This window comes from Salvelinus sp. IW2-2015, linkage group LG4p (assembly GCF_002910315.2).
Source record: "Salvelinus sp. IW2-2015 linkage group LG4p, ASM291031v2, whole genome shotgun sequence".
NCBI classification, from domain to species: Eukaryota; Metazoa; Chordata; class Actinopteri; order Salmoniformes; family Salmonidae; genus Salvelinus; species Salvelinus sp. IW2-2015.
The window spans coordinates 6,040,653-6,053,708 of record NC_036841.1 but is presented as its reverse complement, the minus strand read 5'-3'; the positions used below and the strand labels follow the sequence as shown (position 1 = coordinate 6,053,708).

Genomic DNA, 13,056 nt, shown 5'->3' with positions numbered 1-13,056 from the left:
CTATATTCTTCAGTCTCCTTTTCTTCGTTAAACAGAGTAATTCTATGTAAAAGCCTCCCTGTCTATGGACACGGCTCTGCTCTGTTGGATACACTACTGCGTCCTCAGGGTACACTTTAGTTTGAAAATGTTGTCATTTTAAGACATTAATAGGACACCTGCTCATAGAGGAATGTACATATTTTGTTTGAATCGCTGAATAGAAAAAGGTTATACCCATGTACTATACTGCACACTAAAACTAAACTGTAGAGTAAACGTGACCATGAAAAACTGTGGGCCTATCTATAATATCTATATCCATCAGGTTCATTTCAGCGTGCACTGGGCTAATGAGCTAGCGGTATCAGTATCATATCATACTTTCCATTGTCTTTGACTGACTGATCAATATTCAGCTGCCAGCCGAAGGGTGTGGAGAGAGATGAGTGGTGTAGAGAGACAGCGAGAGAGATGTTATGACTGGGGGAGAATGGGGAGAGATGAGCAGAGAGTCAAATTAGCAGAGGGAAGAGAGAAAGGTGTGAGGAGCATCTGAGGGGAGGACAGCTCATAATAATGGCTGCAACGGCGCAAATGGAATGACATCAAACACATGGAAACCTTGTATTTGATACCATTCCACCTATTCCGCTCCAGCCATTACCATGAGCCTGTTCTCCCTAATTAAGGTGCCACCAACCTCCTGTGGTGTGGAGAGAGGTAGAGGCACCCTGACTGTGCCTGACAGCTGTTAGAGCAGGAATGCTCTGTTAAGGAAACATCTGACAGCTAGAAGACCCGGGTGATGAGCGTGACGGATGGAGGGAGGGAAGAGGGACACAGATTGAGGAATTCACTGCATGGCTGTTAGCACCACTAAACTCTGCAGGAGAGAGTAAATCAACCACAACTAAGACATAGGACTCTGGTTAAAAGTAGTGCCCTATGTACAGTAGGGATAGGGTGCAATTTGGGGGCGCATTCATAGAGACATTAATCAACTATGTGCGAGCAGACTAGAATACTCAATACTTCCCTTTATGATGATGTTGACACCAGCCTGTTGTCCATGCACTCTCTCACACTCATTATAAGCAGCTAGCTGCCTACTCCACTCAGACGTGCTGTTGGCTCAATACAAAGCTATGCAATGCTATGCATGACATGTCAGTCAATGACACACATCCCACATGATATATTTATATTGGGTCATAATGTTAGCCTAGTATGTGGAAAATGTAGAATGAGGAATATGTAGTGGCAAGAAAAAGTATGTGCATAAATTGGTCATAAAATTGTATCTGATCTTCATCTAAGTCACAACAATAGACAAACACAGTGTGCTTTTTTTTCAGTAGTTCATATTTTTTTCTACCATGTAGCTAACAACTGGAACTACACACTACTTACATTACAAAAATAAAATATGGGTGAAGTAGGCAAGAATTATATTTTATTTTTCGGCATCAGACCTGCCTATTTCTAACTTAAAAATGGTTGTGTTTATAGGCTAAACAACACATTCTGTTAACATCTGGCTCCAGAGTGATGTGTTCTTGCAATTTGCAGTCTATGGCATTTCAGATTTAGATATGATAGTTTTTTTGTTTGTTTTGTGAACTTCTTTAGTTAAGTAAACGCCATACRGTCTGCCCGGTACAGTTGAAACCAGAATTAATCCGTGAAGAGCACACTTCTCCAGCGTGTTAGTGGCCATCGAAGTTGAGCATTTGCCCACTGAAGTCGGTTACGACGCTGAACTGCAGTCAGGTCAAGACGACGAGCACGCGGATGAGCTTCCCTGAGATGATTTCTGACAGTTTGTGAAGAACTTCTTTGGTTGTGCAAACCCACAGTTTCATCAGTAGTCCGCGTGGCTGGTCTCAGATGATCCCGCAGGGGAGAAGCCGGATGTGGAGGTCCTGGGCTGGCGTGGCTACACGTGGCCTGCGGTTGTGAGGCCAGTTGGACATACTGACAAATTTTCTAAAACGACGTTTGAGGCGATTTATGAACAGACAGACATTCCTGCAGACAGCATGCTAATCGCATGCTCCCTCAAAACTTGAGACTTCTGTGGCATTGTGTTGTGTGACAAAACTGCACATGTTAGAGTGGCCTTTTATTGTCCCCCAGCACAAGGTGCACCTGTGAAATGATCATGCTTTTTCATCAGCTTCTTGATATGTCACACCTGTCAGGTGGATGGATTATCTGTTCAAAGGAGAAATGCTCACTAACAGGGATGTAAACAAATTGAGAGAAATAAGCGTTTTGTGCGTATGGAACATTTCTGGGATCTTTTATTTCATGAAACATTGGACCAACACTTTACACGTTTTATTTATTTTTTTGTTCAGTATATTCTCTATATTGCTCTGACCCGGACCAGAGCGACCCCAAAACGATACATTCCATTACACCACAAGAGGGAGTTTGAACAAGTCGCCTTAAACTCTACCCTGAACATGTCGCCTTAAACTCTACCCTCTATTGATTTTCATAAAAAATTGAATCCTCTATTTTTGTCAGGTTCTCCCTAGGAGAGGTGGGTGTGGAGTCAAGCGCAGGAGAGTGAGAATTGCAAGAAGGGCGTTTATTTACAAGTCCATCAAGAACAGGCACAGGACCACAACAGCAGCCACAAAAAAAACAGGAACGCAGTCCAGAAAAAAAACACCTGTTCAACAGAACAAACCAAACGCAACCCAAACAAATGACAGTTACACAAACAATTCCGCACAAAACCTAGAGGGTAAGGCGAGATGAAATACCCCACAATAACCTCAACTAGACACAGGTGAACCACAAGACAGACAAAACCAAACGAAAAGGAAAAGGGATCGGTGGCAGCTAGTAGACCGGCGACGACGAGCGCCGAGCGCCGCCCGAACAGGGAGAGGAGCCACCTTCGGTGGAAGTCGTGACAATTTTAGGGTATAGTGTGTAAACTACTTGATGCAAATCAAAATGTTTTGTTCAAATATATTCATTAAATGTTGAAGGAGATTTGTTATAATGTAACGTAGTTATACCCTATTAATTGATATACTGTACAGACCTGTTATAGACAGTAGTGTAGTACTACTTTAAGTAGTTTTTTGGGTATCTGTACTTTACTTTACTATTTATATATTTGACATTTACTTTTACTTCACTACATTCATAAAGAAAATAATGTACTTTTTTAGTCCATATATTTTCGCTGACACCCAAAAGTATTTGTTACATTTTGAATGCTTGCAGAACAGGAAAATGGTGCAATTCACACACTTATCAAGGGAACATCCCTGGTCATCCCTACTGCCTCTGATCTGGTGGACTCACTAAACACACATGCTTCGTTTCTGAATGATGTCTGAGTGTTGGAGTGTGCACCTGGCTGTCCGTAAAACAAAAGAAAAAAGAAATGATGCCATCTAGTTTGCTTAATATAAGTAATTGTAAATGATTTATACTTTTCAGTATATTTTAGCAATTACATGTACATTTAAAACCAAAGACTTTGTGACTTTCACTTTTACATGAGTCATTTTCTATTAAGGTATCTTTACTTTTACTCAAGTATGACAACTGGGTACTTTTTCCACCACTGGTTATAGATAGGCTTATTTTCAAAATGTTTCAAATTTTCGGGCAATAATAACCGATTTACCTACAGCGTTTCCATTGCTGTTGAACAGGGCCAATTAAGCCTAATCTGTTTTGGACATTAGTGTTAATGTCTACTATCAACTAATTACAAAAGAAAGAGATTAAAGGGGCAATCTGTGATTGCTACATCCAATTGTGGACTTTAAAATGAATGATGTATGCCCATTGATTCTTGAAGAATTGAAATTATACATGCCTCATGAGCTTAGTTCAATTGTGTTCATATATAAACTTGTTTTACTCCTTTGTTTGTAAACAATGTAATTGTTAACAAACACTGTGTAGCCTTCAAAACATGGTTAAAACTATCATTTTGATCTCATGGATGGTCAGTCCTTGCATCCATAGTTCTGTATATGAATTTGAGTGGTTACATTTCTCCAGCCCCATCACGCAGCTATTTACCATATCAGTGGCAGGGGTYCCTGACTGCTTTGTATTGTTTGAACTGCAGATTGCCCATTTAAGGTAAAGTGGTTACCTGACTGCACATATCACTCCATTTCTTTTTCGGTAGAATTTCGCACTTTATTCAACCTGCTTCTTCAAATCCAACCCATGCGCTATCGTTTTCGGGTTTTGATTGACATCTTTCTCAGCCAATAAAAAATAATTAAACGCATTCCACCCTAAATATCCTCCAATCGGCAGACAAGAGGGCGTATCTCTCACTCGGGGACTCTAAGTGTATGAAGTTTAACCTGAATAGAAGAGAGCAGCGGAGAGAGAGAGCATGGTACACCTCATCACGGATGCGTGTGAGATATTTATCAACACTCATTTTATACTCTCATAAATTTAGCTGCACTGCTCTTAGTTTTTTTTCTGGATTTTATGTGCACAATTCAACGTGTTTTTGCTGTGGTTTCTCTCTCCAAATGGCTTGGATTATTTCCCCCCTGTGGCAACGCCAAGGGACTGGCGCTGTTTTTTTGCTCTCTGCTTTGATCGCGGTGATTGTGACAGGTGACTCCYCCGCGCAGGTTTTCGACAGTTATGGATTATCATACGCATTGAGATCGGAACTATCAGAGGATGCTATATTGGTGGCCAACAATGGAATACGCGTGCCTTTCGGGAGAGCAGTATTCATTGATCCTATCAATGATCTGGTAATCCAAGTACAGCCGGGAGACAGATGTAGTATGACGGTTCTGGATAACGACCCGCTCTCCCAGAGGCCCGGGCAGCTCTCTCCCAAAAAGTTTCCCTGTGAGTTTGGACCCAATGACGTAAAGTATTCTCACTTCGGGTCCAGGAGCCCCCCGCGGGATAGGGTGAGGCTACAGCTCAGATATGACACTCATACCGACACCATAATCATCCCGTTTATGATGGAAGTGGAGGTGATTTTCACACAGTTGGAAGTGTTAACCAGAAACATGCCTCTGACTGTTGACAAACTGCTTGGCACTAGTAACCCCATTGACAGGAAGATTCTAGAGTTCACATATGATAGAAGTGAACATCAGTGTAAAATAACATCCCTCTCCAGTGGCAGTGCATTACCCAGGTATGGAAAACTTGTGGATGAGGGAAAACTTGGAGAAATGGTGGATTGTGATGAATTTATTAAAATGAATATCCGCTATCAGCACACTTCTGCACACAAATCACCCAATAGAGATTATTTCCCAATGATTGTGGAATTACAAGATAAAGAGGGTAATTTTCTGAAGCAGGAGTTTTTCCAGATGATGGTGCGTATAAAGGATGGCGAGGAGAACACGGCTCCTAAACCCAGCTTCGTGGCCATGATGATGATGGAGGTGGATCAGTTTGTGATGACAGCCATCACCCCCGACATGCTGGCTGCCGAGGACATTGAGTCTAACCCTGACAACCTTATCTTCAACATCACCTCCCCCCTCTCCTTCGAGGAGGGGTACATAGTCAGTACAGATGACCGGAACCTGCCCATCACCTCTTTCTACCAGGGAGACCTCAAAGAACTAAAGATAGCCTACAAGCCTCCGTCTGTGGACTCTGAAACAGAACGTATCTTCCAGATAGAGTTTGAGGTGGTGGACACTGATGGGGCTGTGTCTGACCCGTTCGCCTTCATGATTGTAGTGAAGCCTATGAACACGCTTGCTCCAGTAGTCACCAGGAATACTGGTCAGCTTCTCTACGAGGGTCAGTCCAGACCACTGTCCAGTTCTCATAACCTAGGGGTCAGTGACGAGGACGACCTGGATGATGTCAGGATCATGGTGGTCGATGGGCTGCGGCATGGCCAGCTGACGGTGCTCGGGTCACTCAGGAAGTTCTTCACCCCGGCCGATCTGGTCGGGGGCATGGTCATATACCAGCACGACGGCAGCGACACGTACAGCGACAACATCATCTTCCGGATGACGGACGGGAAGCATGAGGTGGAATTCCTGTTCCCCCTAACGATCGTTCCCACGGACGACGAGCCGCCCATTATCAACGCTAACACGGGGTTAATCCTCTTCAAGAACCAGATTATGCTCATTTCGCCACTCACACTGAGCGCTGCAGACATCGACTCTGAGGACTCCACTATCAGGTTCACCATAGAAGCCCCYTTCTCGCCTATAGGGGAGGTGCTGCTGAGGCAGTCAGAGGCCCCAGCGGACCCATCCACCTGGAGGTTTAATGCTGAGGATGAGCTGTATGAGAAAGAGGTTACAGAGTGGTTGCAGCAGGATATCACAGACGGGAAACTGTTCTACAGACACACCGGGCCTCACAGCACTGACACAGTTATGGACCAGTTTGTTTTCCGGGTCCAGGATGATAACGACCCCCCTAACCAATCAGAACAGAGCTCGTTCATCATCAAGATTCTGCCAGTGGATGACATCCCCCCTGAGCTGTATCCTGGTACCACCCTCCAGATGACCGTACACGAGTACCAGCTCACCTACTTCCGTAAGAAGTTTCTCCGCTACACTGACCTGGACTCGGAGGACAGAGATCTGAAGTACACCGTCACCCAGCCCCCGACAGACACAGACGAGAACAGCCCTGTGGTACTGGGGTCTATTGTGTTAACAGAAAGTTCAAACACTGTAGTGACTGAGTTTACGCAGGCTCAGGTCAACCACCATAAGATATCATACAAACCACCTGACCTGGAGCTGGGGATCACAGCCCACGTTCTGCAGTTCCAGTACACGGTGGAGGATACGTCAGGGAATACTGTCACCGGAACATTCTCTATATTCCTGCAGCCTGTCGACAACAAGCCGCCTCAGATAACCAACACTGGCTTCACGATATTCGAGCGGGGAACGCACATAATCACCAGAGCTGAGCTGGATACTGTGGACTTAGACACAGACAGTAGCCAGATTTCCTTCACAGTCACTCAGCCCCCTCAGCATGGCACAGTCCAGTACACCTTCACCGACCTGACCAAAMGGGACCAGTTCAACCTGTTGGACATTGCTAATGACAGGATCTCCTACATCCAGAACGGAGACGAGTCCACCAGCGATTTCTTTCAGCTGGATGTCAGTGACGGCGTCCATGTTGTGACCATCACCATCAGGGTTACCGTGAAGCCCATCGATGACGAGACCCCGACCATCACCCTCCCGGCCGGAACCATTGGCTCCTACATCGACGTCCTGGAGAACGGAGCTACGGAGGTCACGACTAACGTCATCCAGGGGAGGGACGAGGACACGGACGACCTCCGTTTGACCTTCATCCTGGAGGACCCACCGGTTTTCGGAGAAATCCTGGTGAACGGGGTTCAATCAGGGAGCTTCACCCAGGCTGACATCATCAACGGACTGGTGGTGTACACCCATACCAGCGGAGAGATCGGCCTCACCACTAAATACGACTACTTTAACCTGACGCTGACAGACATGTCTGATGAGTGGACGGTAGGGGGCAACAGGGTCACGGGGGTCAGGGTWCAGATCACCATCCTCCCCATGGACAGCCAGGCTCCAGAGGTGTTGGTAGGCCCACAGTTCACTGTTGTAGAGGGAGAGAAGAATGTGATTGAGATTCTTCACATTAGTGCTGATGATATTGACACTCCTAATGATGACCTGCTTTGTACCATCATCGTACAGCCCACGTCAGGCTACGTGGAGAACATCTCCCCGGCCCCAGGCTCAGAGAAGTCCAGGTCTGGGACTGCGATCAGTGCATTCACCATCAAGGACATCAGACAGAACCACATCTACTACGTCCAAAGCATCCATAAGGGAGTGGAGCCGGTCGAGGACAGGCTCATGTTCAGATGCTCAGACGGCATCAACTTCTCCGAGAGACATTTCTTCCCCATCGTTATCATCCCGTTCAACGATGAGAAGCCGGAGATCTATATGAGGGAGTTTGTTGTTATGGAAGGGATGAATATTGTTATCGATACGCCCATRCTGAACGGAGCCGACGCGGACATCCCCTCGGATGAACTCACGTTCATCATCACCAAACCACCCAAGCACGGCTTCATCCTCAACCAGCTGATCACCGGCACCGTCACAGTCACCAACTTCACCCTGGACCAGATCAGGGAAGCCTCCAGTATAGTGTATGAACACGATGACTCGGAGACCAAGGAGGACAGCTTTGACTTAATCCTGACGGACGGTAAATATACCGTGGAGAAGACCATCATTGTTATGATCATTCCTGTAGATGACGAGACACCCAGGATGGCCATCAACGACGGTCTGGAGATAGAGATAGGAGACGTTAAAGTGATCGATAACAACGTTTTAAAAGCCACCGACCTGGACTCTGAGGATAGTACTTTGACGTACGTTGTTCGCTATGGGCCAGGCCAGGGGTTGTTACAGAGGAGAACCCCTTACGGGACATTAGAGAACATCACAGTGGGGATGAACTTCACSCAGTACCAGGTGGACCAGGCTCTCATCGTCTWTATCCACAACGGGCAGGAAGGAATCCGGGACCTTATCAAGTTTGACGTGACGGACGGCATCAACCCTCTGATCGACAGGTACTTAATTTTTACAAATGTGTTTTCTAAAATACAAAACAATACACTACAGCAATAGAATAAACAACTTGAAAAAAAGGAAAAAATTCATTGAAAGAAATCTGTCATTCTGGATATAGCACTATGCTTATAGTACAATGATGATTCTTGTGTGTCAGGGTGTCTCCTAACAGATTGTCTTGCAGTTGTTTGTTTTGTTTATTTGTTATATTCTTTCTGTCAATTGACAGGTACTTCTATGTGACAGTGGGCGGCATCGACATGGTGTTCCCTGACGTGGTCAGTAAGGGGGTCTCTCTGAAAGAAGGTGGTAGAGTAACGTTGACCACAGACCTGCTCAGCACCAGCGACCTCAACAGTCCAGACGAACACCTGGTGTTCACCATCACCAGAGCCCCACAGAGAGGCCATCTGGAGTGTACCGACGGCCCTGGCATGCCCATCTCCTCCTTTACCCAGCTCCAGCTAGCTGGGAGCAAGGTACTTCGATGTAATTGTTTTAATACTCATGATTTTATACTTTGTTTTTCTGTAAACATTTTAAAATGGCTTATTGTTTTTGTATTTTTTAAATTATAATAAAGGTGTACTACATCCACACGGCCGATGATGAGGTCAAGATGGACAGCTTTGAGTTCGAAGTCACCGACGGTTACAACCCTGTGTTCCGCACGTTCCGTGTCTCCATCACCGATGTGGACAACAAGAAACCGGTTCTAACGGTTCACAGCTTGGTGGTTAACGAGGGAGAGAACAAACTCATCACACCCTTCGAGCTGACCGCAGAGGACCGCGACACGGCTGACCGCCTCCTGAAGTTCACGGTCACCCAGGTCCCTGTCCACGGTCGCCTCCTCTTCAACAACACCCGCCCCGTCTCCTCCTTCACCAAACAGGACCTGAACGAGAACCTCATCAGCTACAAACACGACGGTACTGAGTCCTCCAAGGATTCCTTCTCCTTTACCGTGACTGACGGGACGCACACCGACTTCTACGTGTTCCCAGACACCGTGTTCGAGACGCGGCGCCCCCAGATGATGAAGATCACGGTCCTGTCGGTGGATAACGGGGTGCCCCAGATCGTGGTGAATAAAGGGGGGCCCACCCTGAGGGTGTTAGAGACGGGTCACCTGGGGTTCCTCATCACCTCTAAGACTCTTAAGGCCGAGGACAGGGATAGTCTTCAGCTATCTGTCACCTTTAAGATCACCGTGGGACCAGAACATGGATACCTCATCAACCTGGGTACAGGCAACACTACCGTCACCACATTCACTCAAGGTAAGACAACCGTTACTTTAAATAAAAAGTTATACTCTACTATACTTTAGTCTTTTACAAGTACAATATAACTTTATTGTCCAATGTGTTTTTTTTTTCATTCTTCATAAGCTGTTGAGTAATTTTCACTTAGAGCTGTAGCGCTGTTGCTCTTATAATGGCTTAAGAACTTACTATAGCGCTTACCTTTTATAATGGTACTATGTAACTAGTATGGCCATTGGCCGCAACTGCACCGAGGTGTTCAGAAATCAAGTGTTGTGAAACAGGCTTAACTTGATAGAGAAATCTTTTGTATTTCTAGAGAGTCTATGAATGGAGTTCCACAAGTTCCTCAGACAGACAGAAAGATAGGGTTTCACAAGGTAGGGGTTTCTCCTATCCCAGACATCATCTAGTAAACTTCTACAGAGTATTCGAGCTCTTGAGTAAATACCAACAGATTTTACGTTACACGAAGGCAAGGGGCCACATACATGAAGAATTGAGAGTAAGGACATGAATACTCTGTCTGAAAGGGAGGGAGGCAGAGAGCGAGAGAGAGAGAGAGAGAGAGAGAGAGAGTGGGGAGAGGGATACAGTAGAAGAGAGATGGGGAGAGGGATAGAGAGGTAGGAGAGAGAGGGTGTGTGTGTGAGAGAGAGAGATTGTTAGCTTCACTCACAGTAAAAACAGGCCAACATTTGTTAAGCCACAGAAATAGCTACAGTATAGAACAACTACATACATACAGCCCTGTCTACAGTACAAATGAAAAGGTGGGGTTAGCGAACAGTAACAGTCAGTAAGAAATGTATGAACAAGGTCCCAATCGATCTCTATATGACTGCATCCAAATGGCACCTTATTCCCTATGTAGTGCACTTCTTATGGCTCTGGTAAAACGTGTGCACTAAACAGTATAGGAAAAAGTGTAACGATCGTCTAATTCCTCCTCCTCGGATGAGGAGCGGTATGCAGCGGTAAATGTGGACTATTGATATTTATTAAAGTAAAGATGAAACACGAAAACACTTTAACAAACTACCAAAACAAATAAACGATGTAGACACCTGGACTTGAGAACTTACAAAACGAAGACGTACGAACAGGAACAGACTACATACACGACGACAAACGAAACAGTCCCGTGTGTAGACATACAGACACGAGAGACAACCACCACAACAACAAACAGTGTGAACAGCCTACCTTATATGGTTCAATCAGAGGAAACGTAAAACACCTGCCCCCTAATTGAGAACCATATCAGGCAACACATTGCACCCAACATAGAAACACAAAACATAGAATGCCCACCCCAACTCACGCCCTGACCAACTAAACACATACAAAAACAAGAGAAAACAGGTCAGGAAGTGACAAAAAGGCTGCCATTTGGGTGGGATGCGTTCTCTCCTTCATTTACCGAACCCAATTCATCCCCATTCTCTCCTTCATTTACCGACCCCAATTCATCCCATTCTCTCCTTCATTTACCGACCCAATTCATCCCATTCTCTCCTTCATTACCGACCCCAATTCATCCCATTCTCTCCTTCATTTACCGACCCCAATTCATCCCCATTCTCTCCTTCATTTACCGAACCCAATCATCCCCATTCTCTCCTTCATTTACCGATCCCCAATTCATCCCCATTCTCTCCTTCATTTACCGACCCCAATTCATCCCCATTCTCTCCTTCATTTACCGACCCCAATTCATCCCCATTCTCTTCCCACTGCTTTCTCCTGCAGACCTGTTAAATATTTCTGGCAGATCCATCGCTGCTAAACAGACAGTAAATAACGCTAGCTAATCCGGCATAGCCGGCGGCAGTGTCCCAAAACTGMCTCTCCATTTTTATGAGCCGGCCGCTTTGAAGGGAAATGTTTTGACATCAAATATAGAAGATAGCAGGGGCAGCATTACACCTCACTCCCTCCTCCCTGATATCAGTCTCCCGGCCTATCAAGAAGCCGCTCCAGAACCAACCCTCCTCCTAGTTAGTATCAGTCTTAACCCACTCCAGCATAGCGTTGTTAGTGGATGCGGCAGACAGACGTGATGTGGTGTAGCTCCTGCAGTCTAATTCTTCTTTATGCTCCTCGTCTTTTAGCAGACTAATATATAGTTAGACTCTAAACAGCCTGAGTTAAATCAGCTCTCCTCTCCTGCATCTCTATAACACTTTCTTCTTCTTTGTGTTCTTCTTCTTTTTTTACTGGTGAGGCTTCTTCCAAATAAGTTGTCAAACAGTGTATAAATAGGTTGTAGTAGTTCAGTAATATGACATGTAGTTTTAAGCAACATCAGAAAGCTATAATAGAGAAATGCCTTACAACTGTTCATCACAGATATGCATATCAAATGTTGTAATAATGTATTGTATTATACCCTGCCTACCATATCAGCATTATACATTTTTTCAGTCTATTTTCTTAGAGTCTATTAGGAAACATGCAAGGCATGGCAATGGCATGAATTATACATGTAAGGCCGATATGTTTCAAGACGAGTAGAAGAGTAAATTACATCAATATGATTTTATTTTTCAGCTGAAATTGATGACATGAAGATTTGCTACGTACTAAGAGATGGTGACAATGCTACGAGTGACATCTTCTATTTCTCCATTGAGGACAATGGTAAGTCATTCTATAAATGTTTTACTGATGGTACTGATGGTTTACATCAAATAATACCACATCTAACTATTTAATAGTTGAGAGGTGTTTTGTCAACCAACATTGTGGAAGCAGGCTTTTCCAGCTGTAGCCTAATCTTTTCAGTGAAGGAGAAAATCTAAGCTGCAGTGGATGAGTGCATTGATGTGAATGGGGCTTTAGATACATCATAGTGATATAGAACTGAGCAGCAGGTAATCCCTTTAAACAACAACAGCAGTATATAAAACAACGTTGATGCCTCCCCCCTTGAAGTTCTGCTTGAGTGATGCCAGAGAGAGGACACTGATGGAAATCTGTTTAAAACGTGTCGACAGGAAGGAAGGAATCTTCAGCTGCTCCAGCAGCTTGTTGGGACATGATTTTATCACGTTTAGCATGTAGTCCTACAGTACTGTGAGGTTTCTCTAAGGGGGATGTGGAAGCAGGCTGGAATTGTATACGTACAATGTTGGATCATTATATAGCACAAGTCCAGTTCAGAAGTCCCCTGTTGAACATCTCTCAGCAATGTA

The 13,056-nt window shown here is 44.9% G+C and overlaps 1 protein-coding gene across 1 annotated transcript in view; it reads left to right on the top strand.

The window, feature by feature from the left end:
- Positions 1–4,355: 4,355 nt before the first annotated feature.
- LOC111956821 (FRAS1-related extracellular matrix protein 2-like) overlaps positions 4,356–13,056 on the top strand; it is a 101,441-nt gene continuing 92,740 nt past the window's right edge. Inside the window, exons 1-4 of the mRNA XM_023977475.2 lie at positions 4,356–8,590; positions 8,821–9,070; positions 9,175–9,874; positions 12,413–12,502. Coding sequence (XP_023833243.1) covers positions 4,389–8,590; positions 8,821–9,070; positions 9,175–9,874; positions 12,413–12,502 — 5,242 coding nt within the window. The 5' untranslated portion in view covers positions 4,356–4,388. The remainder of the gene's footprint in view (positions 8,591–8,820; positions 9,071–9,174; positions 9,875–12,412; positions 12,503–13,056) is intronic.